Raw genomic sequence first — 22,919 nt, 5'->3', positions numbered from 1 at the left:
ATGATGTATGGGAAAGGAAAATGAAACTAACTTTGAAATTTGTCAAAAGCAAATGTAAGTTATTTGAAATTCAAACTGTGAGTTTGCATTGTATTTTTATTATACAGTTGCTGATTATGCAATTATACTGTATTTAGTGCTCCTTTAAAGGGACATAAAACCTAACATTTTCCTTCCACAATTCAAACAGCACATCCATATTTAAATATCTTTCCCATGTACTACTATTATCTAATTTGCTTTGTTGAAAAGCATGCCTAGGTAGGCTCAGGAGCAGCAATGCATTACTGGGAGCTAGCTGCTGATTGGTGGCTGCACATATGTGCATCTTGTCATTGGCTCATCTGATGTGCTCAGCTAGCTCCCAGTTGTGCATTGCTGCTCATTCAACAAAGGATACCAAGAGAATGAAGCAAATGCCATTTTGAACAACTTTTCATTTTGCTGCTATTATTACATGCTGTATCTGAATCATGAAATGTCTCTAACTAGATTGTAGGATACATTTATGCTTATCCCAAGTATTATTGAAGTCGCTTCATAGTTTTGTCTTTACCACCTCTAATGGAAGTTTATTTCATGAATCAACTGCCCTTTCTGTAAAGAAGCAATTCTGTAAATGACTCCTGAAACTACCACCCTTCAACAGGAGCTCGTGACCTCAAGTTCTGGTGTGGCCGTTTTTGTGACTTTATAAAGGGATAGTAAACCCAAATTTTTTCTTTTATGATTCAGATAGAAAGTTGCTTAAAATTGCAGGCTCTAATTTACTCCTATTATCATTTTTTTCATTCTCTTGGTATCTTTATTTGAAAAGCAGGATTGAAAGCTTAAGAGCCAGCCCATTTTTGGTTCAGCACCCTGGGTAGTGTTTGCTGATTGGTGAGTAAATGTAGCCAGTCAGCAAGAGCTACCCAGGTGCTGAACCAAAAATGGGCTGGCTCCTAAGCTTAACATTCCTGCTTTTCAAATAAGGATACCAAGAGTAAGAAGAAATGTAACAACCAAATATAAGTAATTTCTATATATTGGCTCATACCCTGGGTAATACTTACCAGTGAGGCCCCCTCTCCAGAGGGGCGTGGACAGAATTATCCACTCCCCTCATTTAGCATAAAAGCTTGTAGTAGGACACCACCCCTTCCTCCTCCTAGAAAATGTCCAGGCAAGGGAGGGAGCCTGTTAAGTATTACCCAGGGTGTGGGCCAAGATATAGAAATAACTTATATTTGGTTGTTAAATTTCCAATTATCTTGGCCGCCCTGGTAATACTTTTACCAGTGAGAGAATATAAAGCAGATATAAGAAAGGGTGGGAAATAACTTCACAAAAGGAAATACTGCAAAAACTTCAAATATGTTTATTCGATTACAACAGAAGATAATATTTTACGGCTAAATTTGGCAGCAGCAGACTGACGGACATCTAATTTATGATGAGAGATGAAAGTGTTATAAGATTGCCAAACTGAGGCTTGACAGATTTCTTCAGGAGAAGCATCAGCTTGAAGTGCCCAAGAATTTGATACGGCCCTAGTGGAATGAGCCTTAAAGTAATTGTAAATTTTGATGATAAAGTGCCCGGTTTTTAAAACTCTGATTAAAAACAGGGGCACTTTAATTAATCAAAATTTACATTTCACTCCTGTTGTGAAAATACTTACCTTTTAATCTTGACAGCCGCTCCAGTATCCCCCGGTCGTCGCAAGCCTCTTCCTACGTCAGAAATGACGGATCGGTCATCCTCCAATCACGGCATCCCCCAGTGGGAATCAGTGTCTGATTCAACACTGTAATTGGAGGAAGCCGAATTCCTCATTTTAGACCCAGGAAGAGGTTTTGTGACGGGCGGAGGAAGCGATGCAGCGGCTGTCAAGATTAAAAGGTATTTTCACAACACGAGTGAAATGTAAATTTTGATGAATTAAAGTGCCCCTGTTTTTAATCGAATTTTTAAAAACAGGGCACTTTATCATCAAAATTTACATTCACTTTAAGCCCTTCAGGTACCTGTTCCCCTTTTTGTTTATAGGCTCTGGTAATAGCCTGCACAATCCAGCGACAAATTGTTGATCTTGATGGAGCTTGACCCCGACGAGGGCCATTGGGAACAACAAATAATTATTCTGTCTTATGAATATCTTGAGTCATTTTGACATAAATATGGAGACATCGGACCACATCTCAACAATATAATGGTTTGGTTTGAGAGTCTTAGTTTTTCGGGCAAAATGAAGGAAGAATAATATCCTGGTGTTTATGAAAGTCGGATACCACTTTAGGAAGGAATTCAGGAATAGAACCACTTTGTCCTGATGAAAAACAATGTTTGTTTCTTTTACTGACAGAGCTTGGAGTTCTGACGCTTGCCGAGCTGATGTAATAGCCAACAGAAAAATGGTTTTCAAGGTGAAAAACCATAAAGAAACTTCACATAACGGTTCAAATGGAGCTTCCAGAAGAGAGTCTAAAACAAAAGGCAGGTCCCAGGATGGAATTAGTGTTTTAACAGATGGACGGATATGGGCCAAAGCTTGAAAAAATTGGATCATTAACGGATCCTGAGCCCACCTTATTCCAGATATGGCAAAAATTGCAGAAATTTGAACTCTAAGCGTTCTAGCACTAAGACCCTGAAGAAAACCATTGTGTAGAAAATCAAGTAGATTAAATACTTTGATAGTTGCAGTGGAAATATGGCGTGTAATCATCCATGATGAGAAAATGTCCCATATGTGATAGTATGCCATAGAAGTAATTCCCTTTCGGGCTTGTAGAAGTGTCTGAATAACGGGCGCTGAAACATTAATTTGTTGCAGTCTGGAGATCTCAGCAGCCAGGTCACTAGCTTCAATTGTTGTGGATCAAGATGAATTACTGGTCCCTGGTTCAGCATGTTCCAGGAGACTGGAAGATGCCATGGAGGTTGAATCGCCAGTTTGTGTACCAGAGGAAACCAAGGTCTGCGAGGCCAGAAGGGAAGGATGACAATAAAAGTTGCTGTCTCCAGAAGAATCCTCTTCAATATTCTCGGAATGAGAGGGATTGGAGGAAACACGTATATGAGATGGTACGACCATTTGTGAAGAAAGGCATCTACTCCCATGGAAAGAGGTGTTGGGTAACAAAAAACCTTGGAACTTGATTCAAGGCAGAGGCCATGAGATATTTCCGGAAGTCCCCAGAAACTGACTATCCTCTGAAACAGCCACCTGTTTAGCTGCCTTTCTGTTGGGTGAATTTGACTTCTGCTCAAGTAATCTGCCTGAATATTCTCTGATCCTGGAACATAGATCGCAGAGAGGAACTGAATGTGGAGTTGAGCCCACTTGAAGATCGGAGACACCTCCCTTAGGGCACCTTAACTCATTGTTCCTCCTTGAAATTGTAGGTATGCTGCAGCTGTCCTGTTGTCTGTGACAATTTCACCACCTTTCCTATCAGTAGTTGCTGAAAGGCACGAAGAGCCAAGAAGACTGCCCTGATCTCCAGGATGTTTGATGGAAGAGACTGCAATTGTTTCTCCCATGTTCCTTGAGCAAATTTGCCTTGGCAATGTGCTCCCCATCCGGTCTTGCTGGCATCTGTCTGTACAAGGATCCAGTCTGGCTCTTGAAGAGGAAGTCCCTTTGACAGGTTCTTCATCTTTAACCACCAAAGGATGGATATTTTCAGACTTGTAGGTATTCTGATGTGCTGGTATAGGCCATTGCCTCTTTCAAATTTTTGTAAAAAGCGTATCTGAAATAGGTGCATTCTCCACCTTGCCCACCTCACCATGTGAATTACAGAGGATAGATGCCCCAGAAGTTTCATTCACTGACGAGCTGTGAGATATTTGACATGACGAAAATTTGATGCGAGCATCTGGAAGAGAGTGTTGAACTGTGCTCCTAGGAACACTAGTTCCTGACAGGGTTGAAGCCGGCTCTTCTGGAAATTTATGTTCCAGCCGTAATCTTGAAGAAACTTCAGTAGGATGGCTCTGTGAGCGTAGGCCTGTTGAGGTGCATTTGCTAGGAGAAGAATATATTCTAGATAATGGATTACGATTAATCCTCTGATGCAGAGTTCTGCTATGAAAAGCACCAAAACCTTTGTAAAAACCCTTGGAGCAGTAGAGATTCAGAAGGGAAGAGCTGAAAATTGAAAATAGCGGTCTCCGACCGTGAAACAAAGAAACTTTCTGTGCACTTCTGCACTGGGAATATGGAAGTATGCATCCTTGAGGTCTACGGAAAGCAAATAGGTTCTTGGAGGGTTGAGATTGATTACTGAAGAAACAGACTCCCATCTTGAAGCTTTGAACTTTTAGAAAAGTATTGAGAACACGAAGATCCAGAACAGGTCCAAGAACCGACTTTTTTTTTACCAGAAAGAGAGGTGAATAAAACCCTTTGTCTTGAGCTTGAGTTGGTACCTGTTGGATAACACCATCACACATAAGTTTGCTTATAAACTCGTGAATTGCCTTCAGTTTTACAGGATCTCTGGGGAGTGGATTTTACCAAGCATGGCAGAGCTGGTTTCTTTTGAATTCCAGATGATACCCTGATAGAATTTCCAAAACCCATCGGTCTGATATAGTGGATACCCAGACCTCTTTGAAATTGTGTAGCCTCCTAGTGACCAGGTCTGAGATGACCCACCGTTGTTTTCTAGACTTACCAGGTCCTCTGCCTCTAAACTTAAAGTTGGATCTTCCTTCTTGAGGTTGAAAAATTTCACTTTGAGAGGTACTTTTAAAATGTTGATACTGACCACGTTGCCTGTGGGCAAAAGAAAACCCTCTAAAGCCTCTGGTAACCTGTGTGAGAAAATGACTTATCTCTTTTAGATATCAGTGCTTCTACTTGCTTGCCAAACATATCCCCATAGGGCCCTTCTTACAAGATTGCAGTAGCCATGGATATAGCATTAAGTTCCAAAATATTGGCAGAAGCTGATAAGCAGAAGTAACCATTTTTACATCTGAAAGAACAGATGTTACATTTTCATTTTCTTGTAAAGCATGAGACAAGTTAGAAGACCACACATCAGAAGCTTTAAGGGTGGGAAAAAGGAGCAAGCAGATGATGAAATAAGGCCCCTTGTTGAAGATAAAGTCTCTTTAAATTTTGCTCTATTTTTATCCATGGAATCTTTAAATGATCCTGCATCATCCACAGAAAAAATAATCTTTTTTTGAGAGTCTAGCGATTGCAGCATCAATTTTAGGAGGGGAAACAAATTGGGTAGGCAAATTATTTTCCAATGGAAAATTCTTATATATTTTATCAGGAACAGCAGACTGTTTATCTGGCTTTGAAAAGACATTCAAATATATAGACTTCATGTTATCAGAAGCAGGAAAGGACTGATCTGGGGTTGAATCTGTATTAAACCAATCAGATAGTCCCTGAGGCTGTTCATCTTCAACTCTTAATCCCGTTAATAAACTCAGAAATATTTGCAGTGTCAAACACCATAGGAAGGTCAGATTCTACATCTTCACCATCAGAGGCACAGTCTGCATTTAGCAAATTATTCACAGAACCCTCAGGTGATTCAGAAACGCTTCCACCATAAATCTGCCCAATACACACTTTACAAAGTTTCTTGTCTTGCCAGCAAGGATTATCACAAAGGGAACAGGTGGGCATACGCAGGGCTGTATCACTAAGAAAAAGCATAGCCAGCCATAAATAAATAAATAGTATGTACATACAGCATTCAAGATACACACATAGAAAACAAATGATAACTTATAGTTGCCCCTGATTCCTCCTGGGCTGTAACGGCTTGAGGCTGGAGCTGAGACTAATCATTCTCATCCTCCATGTTAATGCTGAACACATAACGAAATAAATTAAGCCCCAGAAGCTTATAAAACAAATGTATCACCTTTTTCTTATAAATTATTTGTGTGCCAAAAAACAAGTGCTATAGCACTTACCAGAATGAAGATTCAACTATGCCAGTTCACAAAACTGAAAGGAAGTATCGGTACTTTCATGGGGAAGAAGAAGAAGAAGAAACGCTCTCTGTTAATAGCTGTGCCAAGGCTTTAAAGGACTTGCGCGCATGCACGCTCATGACAGCCCTCAGATGTGGCCCCTGCAACGTCCCTTACCAATGACGTCATAGTAACATGGCGGGCCCCACAAGGAAACTGTAAGGAAGGGTATTCCCACCGCATAACGCCATATCAGTGACCGCAATCACTGAAGCCATGGCGCCGGACGGCTGGAAGGATCATCAGCTCAAATATGCAGCTAAGTAAGCTACATGCACAAAGGGAAAAAAATCTTGCAGCCCAGAAGGTAGAAACGGAGAGGGACTCCTAGCTCTATCCACCTAGCAGGCTGGACAGAACTAGGAGGAGGAAGGGGTGGTGTCCAGTGTTCCCTAGTTTTGTGAGCAGCCCAGCAGTGAAATAGTTAATAAGGGAACCACACCTTGGAGTCTGCATTGTGTAGTGTTTGTTAATTGCTCTAATTAACTTTTTTACTGCTGGGCCACTCACAAAACTGGCCTTAGAGGGAACAGTGGTGGTGTCCTACTACAAGCGTTTATGGTAAATGAGGGGAGTGAATAATTCTGTCCACGCCCCTCTGGAGAAGGGGGTCTTACTGGTAAGTATTACTAGGAGGGCCAAGATAAATTGATAATATGAGTAAATTAGAAAGTTGCTTAAAATTGGGTTTAATATCCATTTAAAGGGACAGTATACACTAATTTTCATATAACTGCATGTAATATACACTACTATAAAGAATAATATGCACAGATACTGGTATAAAAATTCAGTATAAAACTGTTTAAAAACTTACTTAGAAGCTCTCGTTTTAGCACTGTTGAAAATGTAGCTGGAAAGCCCACTGCAAGTGGGAAATAAGACCCCCCCCTCCCCCCTTTTGCATATGAAAAGACCCTTTACAAAAACAGGAGCAAGCTGGAGAAGGTAGCTGACGGTATTCTCATAAAACTTTGGGGCTTGGTTAGGAGTCTGAAAATCAGAGCAAAAGACAACTTTATGGGCTATATACATAGATCTACAAAACATTTATGCAAAGAAAAAATGAGTGTATAATGTCCCTTGAAGCCCTTTAATATATTTGAAACTTTCTATCACCTTAAAGGGACACTCAGGTTAAATTAAATTTTCATGATTCAGATACAGCATGTAATTTTAAACAACTTTCCAATTTACTTCCATTAAAAAAAATGTGCAGTCTTCTATATTTACAATTTTTGAGTCACCAGATCCTACTGAGCATGTGCAAGAATTCACAGACTATACATATATGCATTTGTGATTGGCTGATTGCTATCACATGGTACAAGGGGTGTGGAAATAGACATAACTTTAAAATTTGTTATAAAAAAATCTACTACTCATTTGAAGTTCAGACTAAGTGCTATTGCATTGTCTTGTTATCTTGCATTTGTTGATTATGCAAATCTAATGTGTTGACTGGTACTTTAAGTTGTTATGCTCACAGAAGATCAGAGCACAATGCCTTGACATATATGTGGTGAGCTCTGCTAACCATCTCAGTACTTTGTGACAAGCAGAGCGATTGTATCTAAAGGAGGAGGTGTGAAAGTGACTTAAGACGGAAAACCCAAAACTGCTTTTGAAGTATCTGCAATCTCATTTTCTAATTGAGCTATCAGACTATGAGATCTTGACCCAATTAAACTGCAAAAAGTATTAGAGAGACAAAGATAATTTTGAGATGTGATGAGTGGGTGGAAAGAAGTTCAACTAAACCAGTAACAGAAGCCGAAGCAACGGCTCTTACTGTCCTCATTTTATCATTCAGGAGCTGAGCAGACATTACAATAACCAAGAAACAAACAATAAAGGAGCATACAAGAACAAAAATTGTGTAATGTGTCAGAGGATTGTATTATTGCACTATTGCCTGCGTATAACTGTATGTTTAGCGCCCTGAGCCTTTAATGACCCCCCAAGAAAGCTTTAGACATTTGCAAGCTCATATTTCTGCCTAACATACTTGCTGGAAGATAACGACCTATAGCTACAGCCTGTTCTGTGCAGCTGTACAAGGCCCCTATGAATGTGCAACAATAAATATCAGACGTTCACTGCTAGCTCCTGCATTGCTGCTGTTTTAATGGAAACATTTTTTTTCCTTCTGAAAATGTTGCAACTCAACATGCTATGGCTATTTTACCCATTTTGTTGTATTTCAATGTTGCGAATTGCATTTTGTTTCCACAGCCAAAACACAGTAATATACACCACACACAGACTAAACTGGGTGCATGTCCTATGTCCTGCACAGCACTCTCACAATAAACTGTGTGCTCATCTCATGCCCTGCACAGCACTCTCACAATAAACTGTGTGCTCATCTCATGTCCTGCACAGCACTCTCACAATAAACTGTGTGCTCACCTCATGTCCTGCACAGCACTCTCACAATAAACTGTGTGCTCATCTCATGCCCTGCACAGCACTCTCACAATATACTGTGTGCTCATCTCATGTCCTGCACAGCACTCTCACAATATACTGTGTGCTCATCTCATGTCCTGCACAGCACTCTCACAATATACTGTGTGCTCATCTCATGTCCTGCACAGCACTCTCACAATAAACTGTGTGCTCATCTCATGTCCTGCACAGCACTCTCACAATAAACTGTGTGCTCATCTCATGTCCTGCACAGCACTCTCACAATAAACTGTGTGCACATCTCATGTCCTGCACAGCACTCTCACAATATACTGTGTGCTCATCTCATGTCCTGCACAGCACTCTCACAATATACTGTGTGCTCATCTCACGTCCTGCACAGCACTCTCACAATATACTGTGTGCTCATCTCACGTCCTGCACAGCACTCTCACAATATACTGTGTGCTCATCTCACGTCCTGCACAGCACTCTCACAATATACTGTGTGCTCATCTCATGTCCTGCACAGCACTCTCACAATAAACTGTGTGCACATCTCATGCCCCAGGCAACACTCACAATAAACTGTGTGCTCATCTCATGTCCTGCACAGCACTCTCACAATATACTGTGTGCTCATCTCACGTCCTGCACAGCACTCTCACAATAAACTGTGTGCTCATCTCATGTCCTGCACAGCACTCTCACAATATACTGTGTGCTCATCTCATGTCCTGCACAGCACTCTCACAATAAACTGTGTGCTCATCTCATGTCCTGCACAGCACTCTCACAATATACTGTGTGCTCATCTCATGCCTGCAAAGCACTCTCACAATATACTGTGTGCTCATCTCATGTCCTGCACAGCACTCTCACAATATACTGTGTGCTCATCTCATGTCCTGCACAGCACTCTCACAATATACTGTGTGCACATCTCATGTCCTGCACAGCACTCTCACAATAAACTGTGTGCACATCTCATGACCTGCACAGCACTCTCATAATAAACTGTGTGCACATCTCATGTCCTGGGCAGCACTCTCACAATAAACTGTGTGCACACCTAATGTCCTGCACAGCACTCTCACAATATACTGTGTGCTCATCTCATGTCCTGGGCAGCACTCTCACAATATACTGTGTGCTCATCTCATGTCCTGCACAACACTCTCACAATATACTGTGTGCTCATCTCATGTCCTGCACAACACTCTCACAATATACTGTGTGCTCATCTCATGTCCTGCACAGCACTCTCACAATATACTGTGTGCTCATCTCATGCCCTGCACAGCACTCTCACAATATACTGTGTGCTCATCTCATGTCCTGCACAGCACTCTCACAATATACTGTGTGCTCATCTCATGTCCTGCACAACACTCTCACAATATACTGTGTGCTCATCTCATGTCCTGCACAACACTCTCACAATATACTGTGTGCTCATCTCATGTCCTGCACAGCACTCTCACAATATACTGTGTGCTCATCTCATGCCCTGCACAGCACTCTCACAATATACTGTGTGCTCATCTCACGTCCTGCACAGCACTCTCACAATAAACTGTGTGCTCATTTCATGTCCTGCACAACACTCTCACAATATACTGTGTGCACATCTCATGTCCTGCATAGCACTCTCACAATAAACTGTGTGCTCATCTCATGTCCTGCACAGCACTCTCATAAGAAACTGTGTGCTCATCTTATGTCCTGGGCAGCACTCTCAGTATATCCTGGGTGCACATTTCATGCCCTGGGTAGAAATATCAGAGTAGCAGATTGTGTGCAAAATTCACTAAGAATTAACCACAAATATATATGTTTTAAAAGCACAAAAGGAGTTAGCTGACAGTCACATACAAAAAGTAGTGATTACTAAAAACATAAAATAGAGGATTTAGTTACAGCTATTGGCCAAGCACAGATGCACCCAAACTCCCAGAGAGGCTTTAGTGCATTCTGCAGTATCCAGTAGTCTGATTCTGCTACATGCTGTCCCTAACTAGCCACAGCAAAGCAGATAAAATAAACATACCCAAATCACTTTTCTAGGGGTGTATCTGGACTTCAAAACAATGTACATTTTGCTAATAAAATGACAGCTATAAATGCTTTTTAAACATTTTTTTGTAGACCTTGTAAAATGCAGTGCTCATTTGGCATTATGGACTTTTGAGATTCTTTAACTACTTGTTTGCCAAAAAAAGATTGTAAAGCACAGAAGTTTGTTGCAGTTATCATTAACAGCCAAGAGGTATTATAAATTGTTGTATAAAAATGTAATCTTTGTTTTAGATTTATTCATATGCTAATCATTCTAAAATTTCACGTAGCAAGTATTCTGTAAAATCATCATCATGGGACAGTTAACCCTAATTTTTTTTTTCTTTTCTTCTGAGTGATCCATTTTACCTAATGGAGTGTATTAAATTGTTTACAAATAGCTCCTTTATCTTTATATCCACATATGTAATAGCTGATTTTGCTTGTGGTATCCCCACCTTTACTGTAAGTTTCTATATTTAAAAGGATACTAAACCCATTTTTTTTTCTTTCATGATTCAGACAGAGCATGCAATTTTAAGTAACTTTCTAATTTACTCCTATTGTCAAATTGTATTAGTTCTCTCGGTATCTTTATTTAAAAAGCAGGAATGTAAGCTTAGGAGCCAGCCCATTTTAGGTTGAGCACCCTGGATAGCTCTTGCTTATTGGTGGCTATATTTAGCCACCAAGAAGCAAGTGTAACCCAGGTTCTGAACTAAAATTGGTCCGGCTCAAAAGCTTTACATTCCTGCTATTTAAAAAAAGATAGCAAGAGAACGAAGAAAAATTAATAAAAGGAGTAAAGTAGAAAGTTGCTTAAAATTGCCTGCTCTGTCTGAATCATGAAAGAAAAGAAAGTGTCCCTTTTAAGTATTGGCTCTAAAAAAATCTATGTAAGCACAGCCAGCAGAAGAAATTATACTCCCAGTGCGGGTTAGGATACATAAGCAATAAGATGTTTTCTCAATGTATTGTGCTTTGTTATACAGATAGAGATAATATAAAGAACCATGTGTGTACAGAAAGTGATAAAACAAGGAAATTTAACATCCCTGCAAGCTCAACCAATGTTGTTAGGTTGTGGTTTAAAAGATAAGAAAAAAAAACTATAGAGAAGCCATTTCTCATATATTTTATACTCTGTAGCTGGTATAACAAGCTATTGGAAACGCATCAAAAGAAAACCAATTTTAAGCACACTGTGCCTTTCATATAAATAACCCTTCCTTGTCTGAAATAGGTGATTTCCAATGCATGAGTTTGTAGCTCTCTTTGTCTCATCACATACAGCACTGATCAGTAAAAAGCACTTTGTTTACCTGTGTAGCCTGCGAGTGCAGCAGCAGGGATGACTGGTTTGTCCTTGTTCAGCTCAGAACGGTCCCTTACATAGTCCTTAAAGGTGCCTTTTGGTTTGTGGCTTGATAATGTAGGAGGATAATCCTCTGAGTCAAAGCTGTCGTAGGAAGGGACACGTTGCAGGCTGTTGTACGAGGACTGGCTACTCCAGGACTGCATCAGACGGTCACAGCTATCATGGCTTTCTATGCTTTCAAAAGACTCCTGTCCTCCAAGCTTTCCTGTCCAGGCAAATAGATCAGTGTTAACACAATGAGGAAGTATGTTCCAGAAATAATCATTTTTCCAAGTGTGAAGAGAGCTATGTTTCTCAAAATAGTACAAATTCAGTTGTAGAAAAAAAAAGAAGGAAAAAAGCAAAAGAAGGGAAAATAGCTAATTTAACTACAATCATATGAAATAGAATCTCACGGTGTGAAAACCGATAACGCTTTTCTTAGTAAAGAACATATGTTTTTAATATATGGGCGAATACAGTGAAACTACAAGCACAATTTATGTCACTGCAATATCATGTACTACAGAGTGATTGGCTGATCAATGTGCTTTTCAATGGGTATGTCACTGTACTGCAAAACAATGCAAACTTTGCTAACAAAATGACAGTTTTAAATGCCTTGAAAAATAATTATCTTGATGGCAGATCTTTTGTAGGGTTTCATTGCTTCTAAATACTATATTTTTCCTAAGCCACAAAATATTACAAATGCAGGGCTCTACAGGATGTAATATCTGAGAACGGATCAGGAGGCAAACGCATTGCTCGGCCAGGCAAACTACAGGAAGGTTTTAAAGCACAGATTGGTACCTCGACTGATCCGTCCCACGCACATATTATCTGGAGACACAACTTCTTGTTTGATGCTGAAGCAGTTGTCCTGTAGGGAGTCAGTTTGCAGGGGGTCACGTAAGAGCGATGAGGAAAATTCAGTTTCGTATTTCAAAGACATGAGTTCTTCTGAGCTGATGGGATGCAGGGTCTGGTATGACTCTGTGATGAAGCTGGGCTCAGAGTATTCAGAGGGGGGCACACACTGAGCATGCTCGATACCATAACCTGTGGGACACAAACATACATTATACACCCTGATATGTAAAGCAAGGCATAAAGTCAATCACCTCTAAATAACAGGGAGCAGCGATCACCCCTAGAAAGCAGCAATCACCCCTAGAAAGCAGCAATCACCCCTAGAAAGCAGCAATCACCCCTAGAGAGCAGCAATCACCCCTAGAGAGCAGCAATCACCCCTAGAGAGCAGCAATCACCCCTAGAGAGCACAGCAATCACCCCTAGAGAACAGGCAGCAGCAATCACCCCTAGAGAACAGGCAGCAGCAATCACCCCTAGAGAACAGGCAGCAGCAATCACCCCTTGAGAGCAGGGAGCACCAATCACCCCTAGAAAGCAGGCAGCAGCAATCACCCCTAGAGAACAGGCAGCAGCAATCACCCCTAGAGAACAGGCAGCAGCAATCACCCCTAGAGAACAGGCAGCAGCAATCACCCCTAGAGAACAGGCAGCAGCAATCACCCCTAGAGAGCAGGGAGCAGCAATCACCCATAGAGAGCAGGCATCAGCAATCACCCCTAGAGAGCAGGCAGCAGCAATCACCCCTAGAGAGCAGGCAGCAGCAATCACCCCTAGAGAACAGGCAGCAGCAATCACCCCTAGAGAACAGGCAGCAGCAATCACCCCTAGAGAACAGGCAGCAGCAATCACCCCTAGAGAACAGGCAGCAGCAATCACCCCTAGAGAACAGGCAGCAGCAATCACCCCTAGAGAACAGGCAGCAGCAATCACCCCTAGAGAGCAGGGAGCAGCAATCACCCATAGAGAGCAGGCATCAGCAATCACCCATAGAGAGCAGGGAGCAGCAATCACCCCTAGAGAGCAGGCAGCAGCAATCACCCCTAGAGAGCAGGCAGCAGCAATCACCCCTAGAGAACAGGCAGCAGCAATCACCCCTAGAGAGCAGGCAACAGCAATCACCCCTAGAGAGCAGGGAGCAGCAATCACCCCTAGAGAACAGGCAGCAGCAATCACCCCTAGAGAGCAGGCAGCAGCAATCACCCCTAGAGAACAGGCAGCAGCAATCACCCCTAGAGAACAGCCACCAGCAATCACCCCTAGAGAGCAGGGAGCAGCAATCACCCCTAGAGAGCAGGGAGCAGCAATCACCCCTAGAGAACAGGCAGCAGCAATCACCCCTAGAGAACAGGCAGCAGCAATCACCCCTAGAGAGCAGACAGCAGCAATCACCCCTAGAGAGCAGGGAGCAGCAATCACCCCTAGAGAGCAGGCAGCAGCAATCACCCCTAGAGAGCAGGCATCAGCAATCACCCCTAGAGAGCAGGCATCAGCAATCACCCATAGAGAGCAGGGAGCAGCAATCACCCCTAGAGAGCAGGCAGCAGCAATCACCCCTAGAGAGCAGGCAGCAGCAATCACCCCTAGAGAGCAGGCAGCAGCAATCACCCCTAGAGAGCAGGCAACAGCAATCACCCCTAGAGAACAGGCAGCAGCAATCACCCCTAGAGAGCAGACAGCAGCAATCACCCCTAGAGAGCAGGCAGCAGCAATCACCCCTAGAGAACAGGCAGCAGCAATCACCCCTAGAGAACAGGCAGCAGCAATCACCCCTAGAGAACAGGCAGCAGCAATCACCCCTAGAGAGCAGGCAGCAGCAATCACCCCTAGAGAGCAGGGAGCAGCAATCACCCCTAGAGAACAGGCAGCAGCAATCACCCCTAGAGAGCAGGGAGCAGCAATCACCCCTAGAGAGCAGGCAGCAGCAATCACCCCTAGAGAGCAGGCATCAGCAATCACCCCTAGAGAGCAGGCATCAGCAATCACCCATAGAGAGCAGGGAGCAGCAATCACCCCTAGAGAGCAGGCAGCAGCAATCACCCCTAGAGAGCAGGCAGCAGCAATCACCCCTAGAGAACAGGCAGCAGCAATCACCCCTAGAGAGCAGGCAACAGCAATCACCCCTAGAGAACAGGCAGCAGCAATCACCCCTAGAGAGCAGACAGCAGCAATCACCCCTAGAGAACAGGCAGCAGCAATTACCCCTAGAGAGCAGGGAGCAGCAATCACCCCTAGAGTGCAGGGAGCAGCAATCACCCCTAGAGAGCAGGGAGCAGCAATCACCCCTAGAGAGCAGGGAGCAGCAATCACCCATAGAGAGCAGGGAGCAGCAATCACCCCTAGAGAGCAGGGAGCAGCAATCACCCCTAGAGAACAGGCAGCAGCAATCACCCCTAGAGAGCAGGGAGCAGCAATCACCCATAGAGAGCAGGGAGCAGCAATCACCCCTAGAGAGCAGGGAGCAGCAATCACCCCTAGAGAGCAGGGAGCAGCAATCACCCCTAGAGAGCAGGGAGCAGCAATCACCCCTAGAGAGCAGGGAGCAGCAATCACCCCTAGAGAGCAGGGAGCAGCAATCACCCCTAGAGAGCAGGGAGCAGCAATCACCTCTGATGATTGTGTTCAGCTAGCTCCCAGTGGTATAAATTAGTCATATGGAATTGACTCACATTTTTTTTTAATAAAAAATAATATTCATAACTTATTGGAAACAATTATACAATTTTAAGAATGTGATTTACATAGCATAGTGAATAACTTGGAGAAACATCAGATAATAACTAAATATTATAGATAACAAAAAAGTTCTCACTGATATATTTTTTTCGCCAATCCCTCACGTTTCACTTAATTTCCCAAGTGGAGACCCCAGTAATAGAGGATTTCTTAATTATATCCACTGTACATGTGAATTGTGTTTTGAAATATTGTTAATGTCATCTCACACATGTTCATTGCATTATATATTTAATCTTACACAGTATCATACTTTGATAAAATCCTTGCTCTACAAGCTCGGATAACGCGATAAGTGCGCTAACAGCAATGGGGATGTAAGAAGGTGACTGAATAATCAGTGAGTTTTAATCAAGAATAACTACAATATTCAATGTATATAAAAGATGAAAATGTTAATATAAAATATAACCATTTATTATAATGAACATATATTCTTTATATTACAAATCTATGACCGTTCATAAATGTAATTTTTTATAAAACTATCTTAATAAAATCCTAATGGACTATAGAATACATATGGACACATACATAAAATTCCAGCTGGATAGGGCTTTCTTTCTTCTGTACCAAGTATTTAGACTGCTGGCAATATAGGGTAATTCTAGATGTTTAATGGTGCCCCATTACTGAGTTAAATGACAAAATGTGAATTTTCACCATTCCATATCATTTTTCAAATGAGATGTGCGTAATATATTGCACAGATATCCCCAAAAGTCAAATTGTTGGTAAAATTAAAAAAATTTTACATTTATGAACGGTCATAGATTTGTAATATAAAGAATATATGTTCATTATAATAAATGGTTATATTTTATATTAACATTTTCATCTTTTATATACATTGAATATTGTAGTTATTCTTGATTAAAATTCACTGATTATTCAGTCACCTTCTTACATCCCCATTGCTGTTAGCGCACTTAAACAATATTGTACCTTTTTCGCTTTATCTTTGAACATATCTGTTTTTGGGATCAGATAAGTGTAAGTGCAAGGGGATTTTTATTTGCGCACCAATAAGACACTACCACTTTACAAGCTCGGATAACCTCTACTTATACAGTAGATAGGTTAAATATTTATATTTTGGGTTTCCTTTTTTTTTTCTTCATAGAAATCTGACATATCTGATATCAAGGATATTTTTCCTTAAAGTGAATGTAAATTTTGATGCTAAAGTGCCCGGTTTTTAAAAATTTGATTAAAAACAGGGGCACTTTAATTCATCAAAATTTACATTTCACTTGTGTTGAAAAAAAAAACCTTACCTTTTAATCTTGACAGCCGCTCTAGCTTCCTCCGCCCATTGCAAAGCCTCTTCCTGGGTCTAAAATGTAGAATCCGGCTTCCTCTAATCACAGCATTGAATCAGACACTGATTCCCCCAGGGGTGGGAAGCCGTGATTGGAGGATGACGATCCATCATTTCTGACGTCAGAAATGGCTTTGCGACGACCGGGGGAAGCTGGAGCGGCTGTCAAGATTAAAAGGTAAGTATTTTTTTCACAACGAGTGAAATGTAAATTTTGATGAATTAAAGGGCCCCTGTTTTTAATCGAATTTTTAAAAACTGGGCACTTTAGCATAAAAATTTACATTCACTTTAACGGGATATTAAACATAAATGTTTTCTTTTATAATTCAGATAGAGTATGCACTTTTACGCAACTTCCTAATTTACTCCTATTATCAAATTGTTTTTGTTCTTTTGCTATCTTTATTTGAAAAAGCAGGAATGTAAGCATAAAGGGACAGTATACTATAAAATTGTCTTTCCATTAATGTGTTTCCAATTACTTTTTTACCAGCTGCAGAGTATAAAATGTATGAGATTTGCTGTTTGTGTTAATGAATGAGCTGATTTTGTGTTTTGAAGCCACAACCTAATAAAATGGGTTGAGCTTGTCGGTATAATCAGATCTCATTACTTTATCACATTGTGTACAGACATGTGTCTGTATCTTATATCTGTAGGTATAATCAGATCTCATTACTGTATCACATTGTGTTCATATACATATGTCTTTATCTTATATCTGTAGGTATACATCAGATCTCATTACTGTATCACATTGTGTACATATACATGTGTCTTTATCTTATATATGTAGGTATAATCAGATCTCATTACTGTATCACACTGTGTACATATACATGTGTCTTTATCTTATATCTGTAGGTATAATCAGATCTCATTACTGTATCACACTGTGTACATATACATGTGTGTGTATCTTATATCTGTAGGTATAATCAGATCTCATTACTTTATCACACTGTGTACATATACATGTGTCTTTATCTTATATCTGTAGGTATAATCAGACCTCATTACTTTATCACATTGTGTACATATACATGTGTCGAGATCTGATTATACCTACAGATATAAGATACAATTACTTTATCACATTGTGTACATATACATGTGACTTTATCTTATATCTGTAGGTATAATCAGACCTCATTACTTTATCACACTGTGTACATATACATGTGTCTGTATCTTATATCTGTAGGTATAATCAGATCTCATTACTGTATCACACTGTGTACATATACATGTGTCTTTATCTTATATCTGTGGGTATAATCAGATCTCATTACTTTATCACACTGTGTACATATACATGTGTCTGTATCTTATATCTGTAGGTATAATCAGATATCATTACTTTATCACATTGTGTACATATACATGTGTCTTTATCTTATATCTGTAGGTATAATCAGATCTCATTACTTTATCACATTGTGTACATATACATGTGTCTGTATCTTATATCTGTAGGTATAATCAGATTTCATTACTTTATCACATTGTGTACATATACCTGTGTCTTTATCTTATATCTGTAGGTATAATCAGATCTCATTACTTTATCACATTGTGTACATATACATGTGTCTGTATCTTATATCTGTAGGTATAATCAGATCTCATTAATGTATCACATTGTGTACATATACATGTCTTTATCTTATATCTGTAGGTATAATCAGATCTCATTACTGTATCACATTGTGTACATATACATGTGTCTTTATCTTATATATGTAGGTATAATCAGATATCATTACTTTATCACATTGTATACATATACATGTGTCTTTATCTTATATATGTAGGTATAATCAGATCTCATTACTTTATCACATTGTGTACATATACATGTGTCTTTATCTTATATCTGTAGGTATAATCAGATATCATTACTTTATCACATTGTGTACATATACATGTGTCTTTATCTTATATCTGTAGGTATAATCAGATATCATTACTTTATCACATTGTGTACATATACATGTGTCTTTATCTTATATCTGTAGGTATAATCAGATCTCATTACTTTATCACATTGTGTACATATACATGTGTCTGTATCTTATATCTGTAGGTATAATCAGATTGCATTACTGTATCACACTGTGTACATATACATGTGTCTGTATCTTATATCTGTAGGTATAATCAGATTTCATTACTTTATCACATTGTGTACATATACCTGTGTCTTTATCTTATATCTGTAGGTATAATCAGATCTCATTACTTTATCACATTGTGTACATATACCTGTGTCTTTATCTTATATCTGTAGGTATAATCTGATCTCATTACATTATCACACTGTGTACATATACCTGCTTCTTTATCTTATATCTGTCCATAAACAAATCACCAATACTTGGAGAGAACAATGGAAAATAAACATTTTATTACCTTATCTCTTCTATAACCCACTGGGAGTGTAATTTCTTCTACTGGCTGTGTTAACACAGCTTGGCCTTGAGGCCAAAAACTTTCAGGATGGGTGGGGATACCACAGGCTAAATAAACCAATTAATATGCCAATATAAGGTAATGGAAATACTTGTAAACAATTTAATACACTCCCGCAGGTAAAGTGGATAATTGGGAACAAATTAAAGGGGAGACATTTTCTGAGTAAACTGTCCATTTAAGAGCTGGCCCATTTTTGGTTCAGAACCCTGGGTAGCGCTTGCTGATTGGCTTCATTTAGACATCAATCAGCAAGCGCTACTCAGGTGCTAAACCAAAAATGGGTAGTCTCTTAAAGGGACAGTTCACCCAAAAATGTTCTCCCCTTTAAATTGTTCCCAATAATTCATTTTACCTGCTAGAGTGTTTGAAATAGTTTACAAGTAGCTAATTTATACCTATTTTGGCATTTGAAATAGCTGATTTAGCCTGTGGTTAACAAACCTATACTGAAAGTTTCTATACTGGAGTATCTTCTATTGAATAGCCTGAGTAAACACAGCCAGCAAAAGAGATTACACTTTCAGGATAGTTAAGTAATAAAAATATAATTTTCCATTGTTCTCTCTAAGTATTGAGCTTTGGTTTTCAAAATATATGATAAGGGAGCAAATGTGTGTACACAAAGTGATAACATAATGAGATCTGATATTACCTAAAGCTCAACCCATTGTAATAGGCTGTGGTTTAAAACCAAAAAACAAGCTACTTCTTATACACAAATAAACTTGTAAATGCAAGTTCTCATTAATTTTATACTCTGCATCTGGTATAACAAGTCATTGAAAATACATTATGACAGGGCTCAACAAACCCAGGAGCCAAGGAGCCACTGGCTCCTAACTATTTTGGTTGTTTTCTATATGTCTATATACAACTAATCTGTCTGGCTCCAAAAAATATGTCTATATACAATTAATCTGTCTGGCTCCTAAAAAATATGTCTGGCTCCTAATTTTTAAACAGATTTGTCGAGCACTGCATTATGATAAAAACAATTTTACAGTGTACTGTCCCTTTAATCTTACATTTCTGCTTTTTCAAAGAAAGATAGCAAAGAAAAATTGATAAAAGGAGTAAATTAGGAAATTGCCTGCTCTATCTGAATCATGAAATAAACTTTTTGAGTTAAGTATACCTTTAACTATTTTGGCATTCTCAATTTTATTTTGATTAAAAACATGGACACCAAATCCAAAATTATGAAGACACATCAGCAAATTATATTCTACTTCGTGATAACAGTAACTTTAAAAAAATGTAATCATTATGGATTATTTTAATTACTTACTGATAAAGTAGTCTGAGGTATATCTGGTTTCTGGATATGCTGGGGTTAAGTCATTCATTTCATATGATTTTATGTCTTCTTTAGAAAATGCAGAAGGTAAGGGGGGAAAATACAAAGTAACAAAAAAAGTTATAAGCCGGTATTATTCATTTACAAACTACTCAGATTTCATATTGCAATATGTAAAATAAGAAGAATGTACTAGGGATAGAGCTTATACATATCTGATATATATTGCAGCAAATATATAAAAATGCATTGTGTTGTGAATTAACATAATCAATTAAACTATGTACAGGTGACCACTATCATATTTGGTGTTTATAACAGTTTACTAGTGACAACATGGTTCATTTGTTTGGCACTGCAGAAACAGTTTTTTATTCAATTGATAAATCTTATAGGCTGGCAATCTTATGTTTATATATTTATAATCATGATGTGGGACTTGGACTTCTATCTCTGGCAATTCTAGGCTAATGTTACTCTGGGTCTCTCCAAAGATTTTCTCTCCAATTTTGCCCAGTGATAAATCCTTACTTCACACCAAAGTCATTCTCTGATTAGCTCTACTTGGCACACAATTTGCTCTCACATATTTATGTTAATACATTGTGGATTTTAACATTTTATCATTTGAATGAGCAGACAAGATCCTGTCTGGGATAAGTCATTGCACTCTTGGACAGCTGCATACTGTGTCTAATGATTAATAAGGGTTATGCTACGTAATGAGCTATTTATGGACATTTGCAAGTTACGGATTATAAATACATTTTACATCAAATCTATATCTATACAATGCATCTAATATAGACTGAAAAGAAATGTAGTTTACTGTTTATTTATTTTTCTCTGGATATTACTTATAGGTGATGTTTGGCAAAGCTTCTTGCGAACAGAACATACCCTCAACAAGACTTCATATGTGAAATGGTCTATAAAGTTTGCTAATTATAGAAGCAAACTTTTATTGTAAAAGTATTCTGAGAAATGATAACAGCATGAACCTTCACATCTATAGATACATCCCACACTTACAACACCACCTTTTGCAAAACCCTACTAAAACATTCATAAAGTAAAATCATATTAAACGTAAAGCGATATGAAACCTGTTTATTTTTCATGATTCAGATGGGGCGTGCGATTTTAAACAACTTTCTAATTAACTTCTATTATAAAATTTTCTTCATTCTCTTGGTATCTTTTGTTGAAAGCAGAGATGTATGCTTAGAAGTACTAGGTAGCAGCACTATTTCTGCCAGGTAGTGATCCAGATGCCAACCTAGGTATCTCTTCAGCAAAACATACAATGGTAACCAAGCAAATTTGATAATAGAAGTCAACTGGAAACTTTGGTAAAAGTGCATGCTCTGTCTGAATCACAAAACATTTTTGGGTTTCATGTCCCTGTAATTGAGGGATCTCTATAAATAGCACCAACAATACAACATAAAGACAGAAAGAACATGCAATTTAAAAAATAAAATGTTTCCAATTTACTTTTAATATCTAATATGCTTTGCTCTCTGTATATGGTTTTTGTAAGAGTAGACTCAGTATCTCAGGAATGTGCATCTGTGTTTAGCACTCTGTGGCAGCTTTATGTAGCAATGTAATACATTATTGCAAACACTGCTGCCACAGACTGCTGAGCTACTATGAGTCTTCCCTGTTTACGCTTCAACAAAAAATACCAAGTGAATAGAGAGTACATTTTTAAACTGCACATTCTATCTAAATCAGGAACATTTAATTTATGTTATTACCCATTTAATACTCTATGCTGACCTGAGCATAACCAGAATCATATATAAAGAATGAGCTTATGGGTTATCCTGTGATTATTTAGTAAAAAAAAAAATTAATAATAATCTTCGGCCAAACTGTAAACGCTATTAAAGTGAATGTCAACTTTCATGATATTAAACTATTAAAAACAGCGGCACTTTCATTCATGAGTTTACATTGCACCGAATTTTACAAATACCTTCTACTCCTGAAACACCGGATCGCCGATCCCCCCGCCTGCTTCTTTCTGCTGTACTAACACAGCAATGACAAAACCGGCTTCCTACAATCATGGCGTGGCCTCACCAGATGAACGCTCCTAGGGGGAAGCCGTGATTGGAGAGAGCCGGTTTCATCATTGCTGACAAAGTACAGAGGAGCTGCAGGCGTGGGATCGGCGATGTTTCAGGAGAAGAAGGTATTTGTAAAATCCGCTGCAATGTAAACTCATGAATGAAAGTGCCCCTGTTTTTAATAGTTTTTTTAAAAACCGTGCACTTTATCATGAAAGTTAAAATTCACTTTAATCCAAACTATTATTTGCTATTAAGTATACGAAAGAAAAACAATTAAATGGGATTTATTTATTACAGATAAAAAAAAATACA

The 22,919-nt window shown here is 39.2% G+C and overlaps 1 protein-coding gene across 5 annotated transcripts in view; it reads right to left on the bottom strand.

The window, feature by feature from the left end:
- Positions 1 to 22,919, bottom strand: part of ETS1 (ETS proto-oncogene 1, transcription factor) — a 263,261-nt gene that overhangs the window by 13,889 nt on the left and 226,453 nt on the right. For 3 of the 5 annotated variants that reach the window (XM_053691556.1, XM_053691554.1, XM_053691557.1), the window contains 3 exons: positions 20,518 to 20,595; positions 12,635 to 12,883; positions 11,787 to 12,047 (listed from right to left, as the gene is read on the bottom strand). In XM_053691556.1, the coding sequence (XP_053547531.1) occupies positions 11,787 to 12,047; positions 12,635 to 12,883; positions 20,518 to 20,595 (588 nt within the window). The remainder of the gene's footprint in view (positions 1 to 11,786; positions 12,048 to 12,634; positions 12,884 to 20,517; positions 20,596 to 22,919) is intronic. The other 2 variants (XM_053691555.1, XM_053691558.1) reach the window with 1 other exon arrangement.

Source organism: Bombina bombina, chromosome 8 (assembly GCF_027579735.1).
Source record: "Bombina bombina isolate aBomBom1 chromosome 8, aBomBom1.pri, whole genome shotgun sequence".
NCBI lineage: Eukaryota > Metazoa > Chordata > Amphibia > Anura > Bombinatoridae > Bombina > Bombina bombina.
The sequence above is the reverse complement of the archived record's forward strand: the minus strand, read 5'-3'. Positions and strand labels throughout refer to the sequence as shown.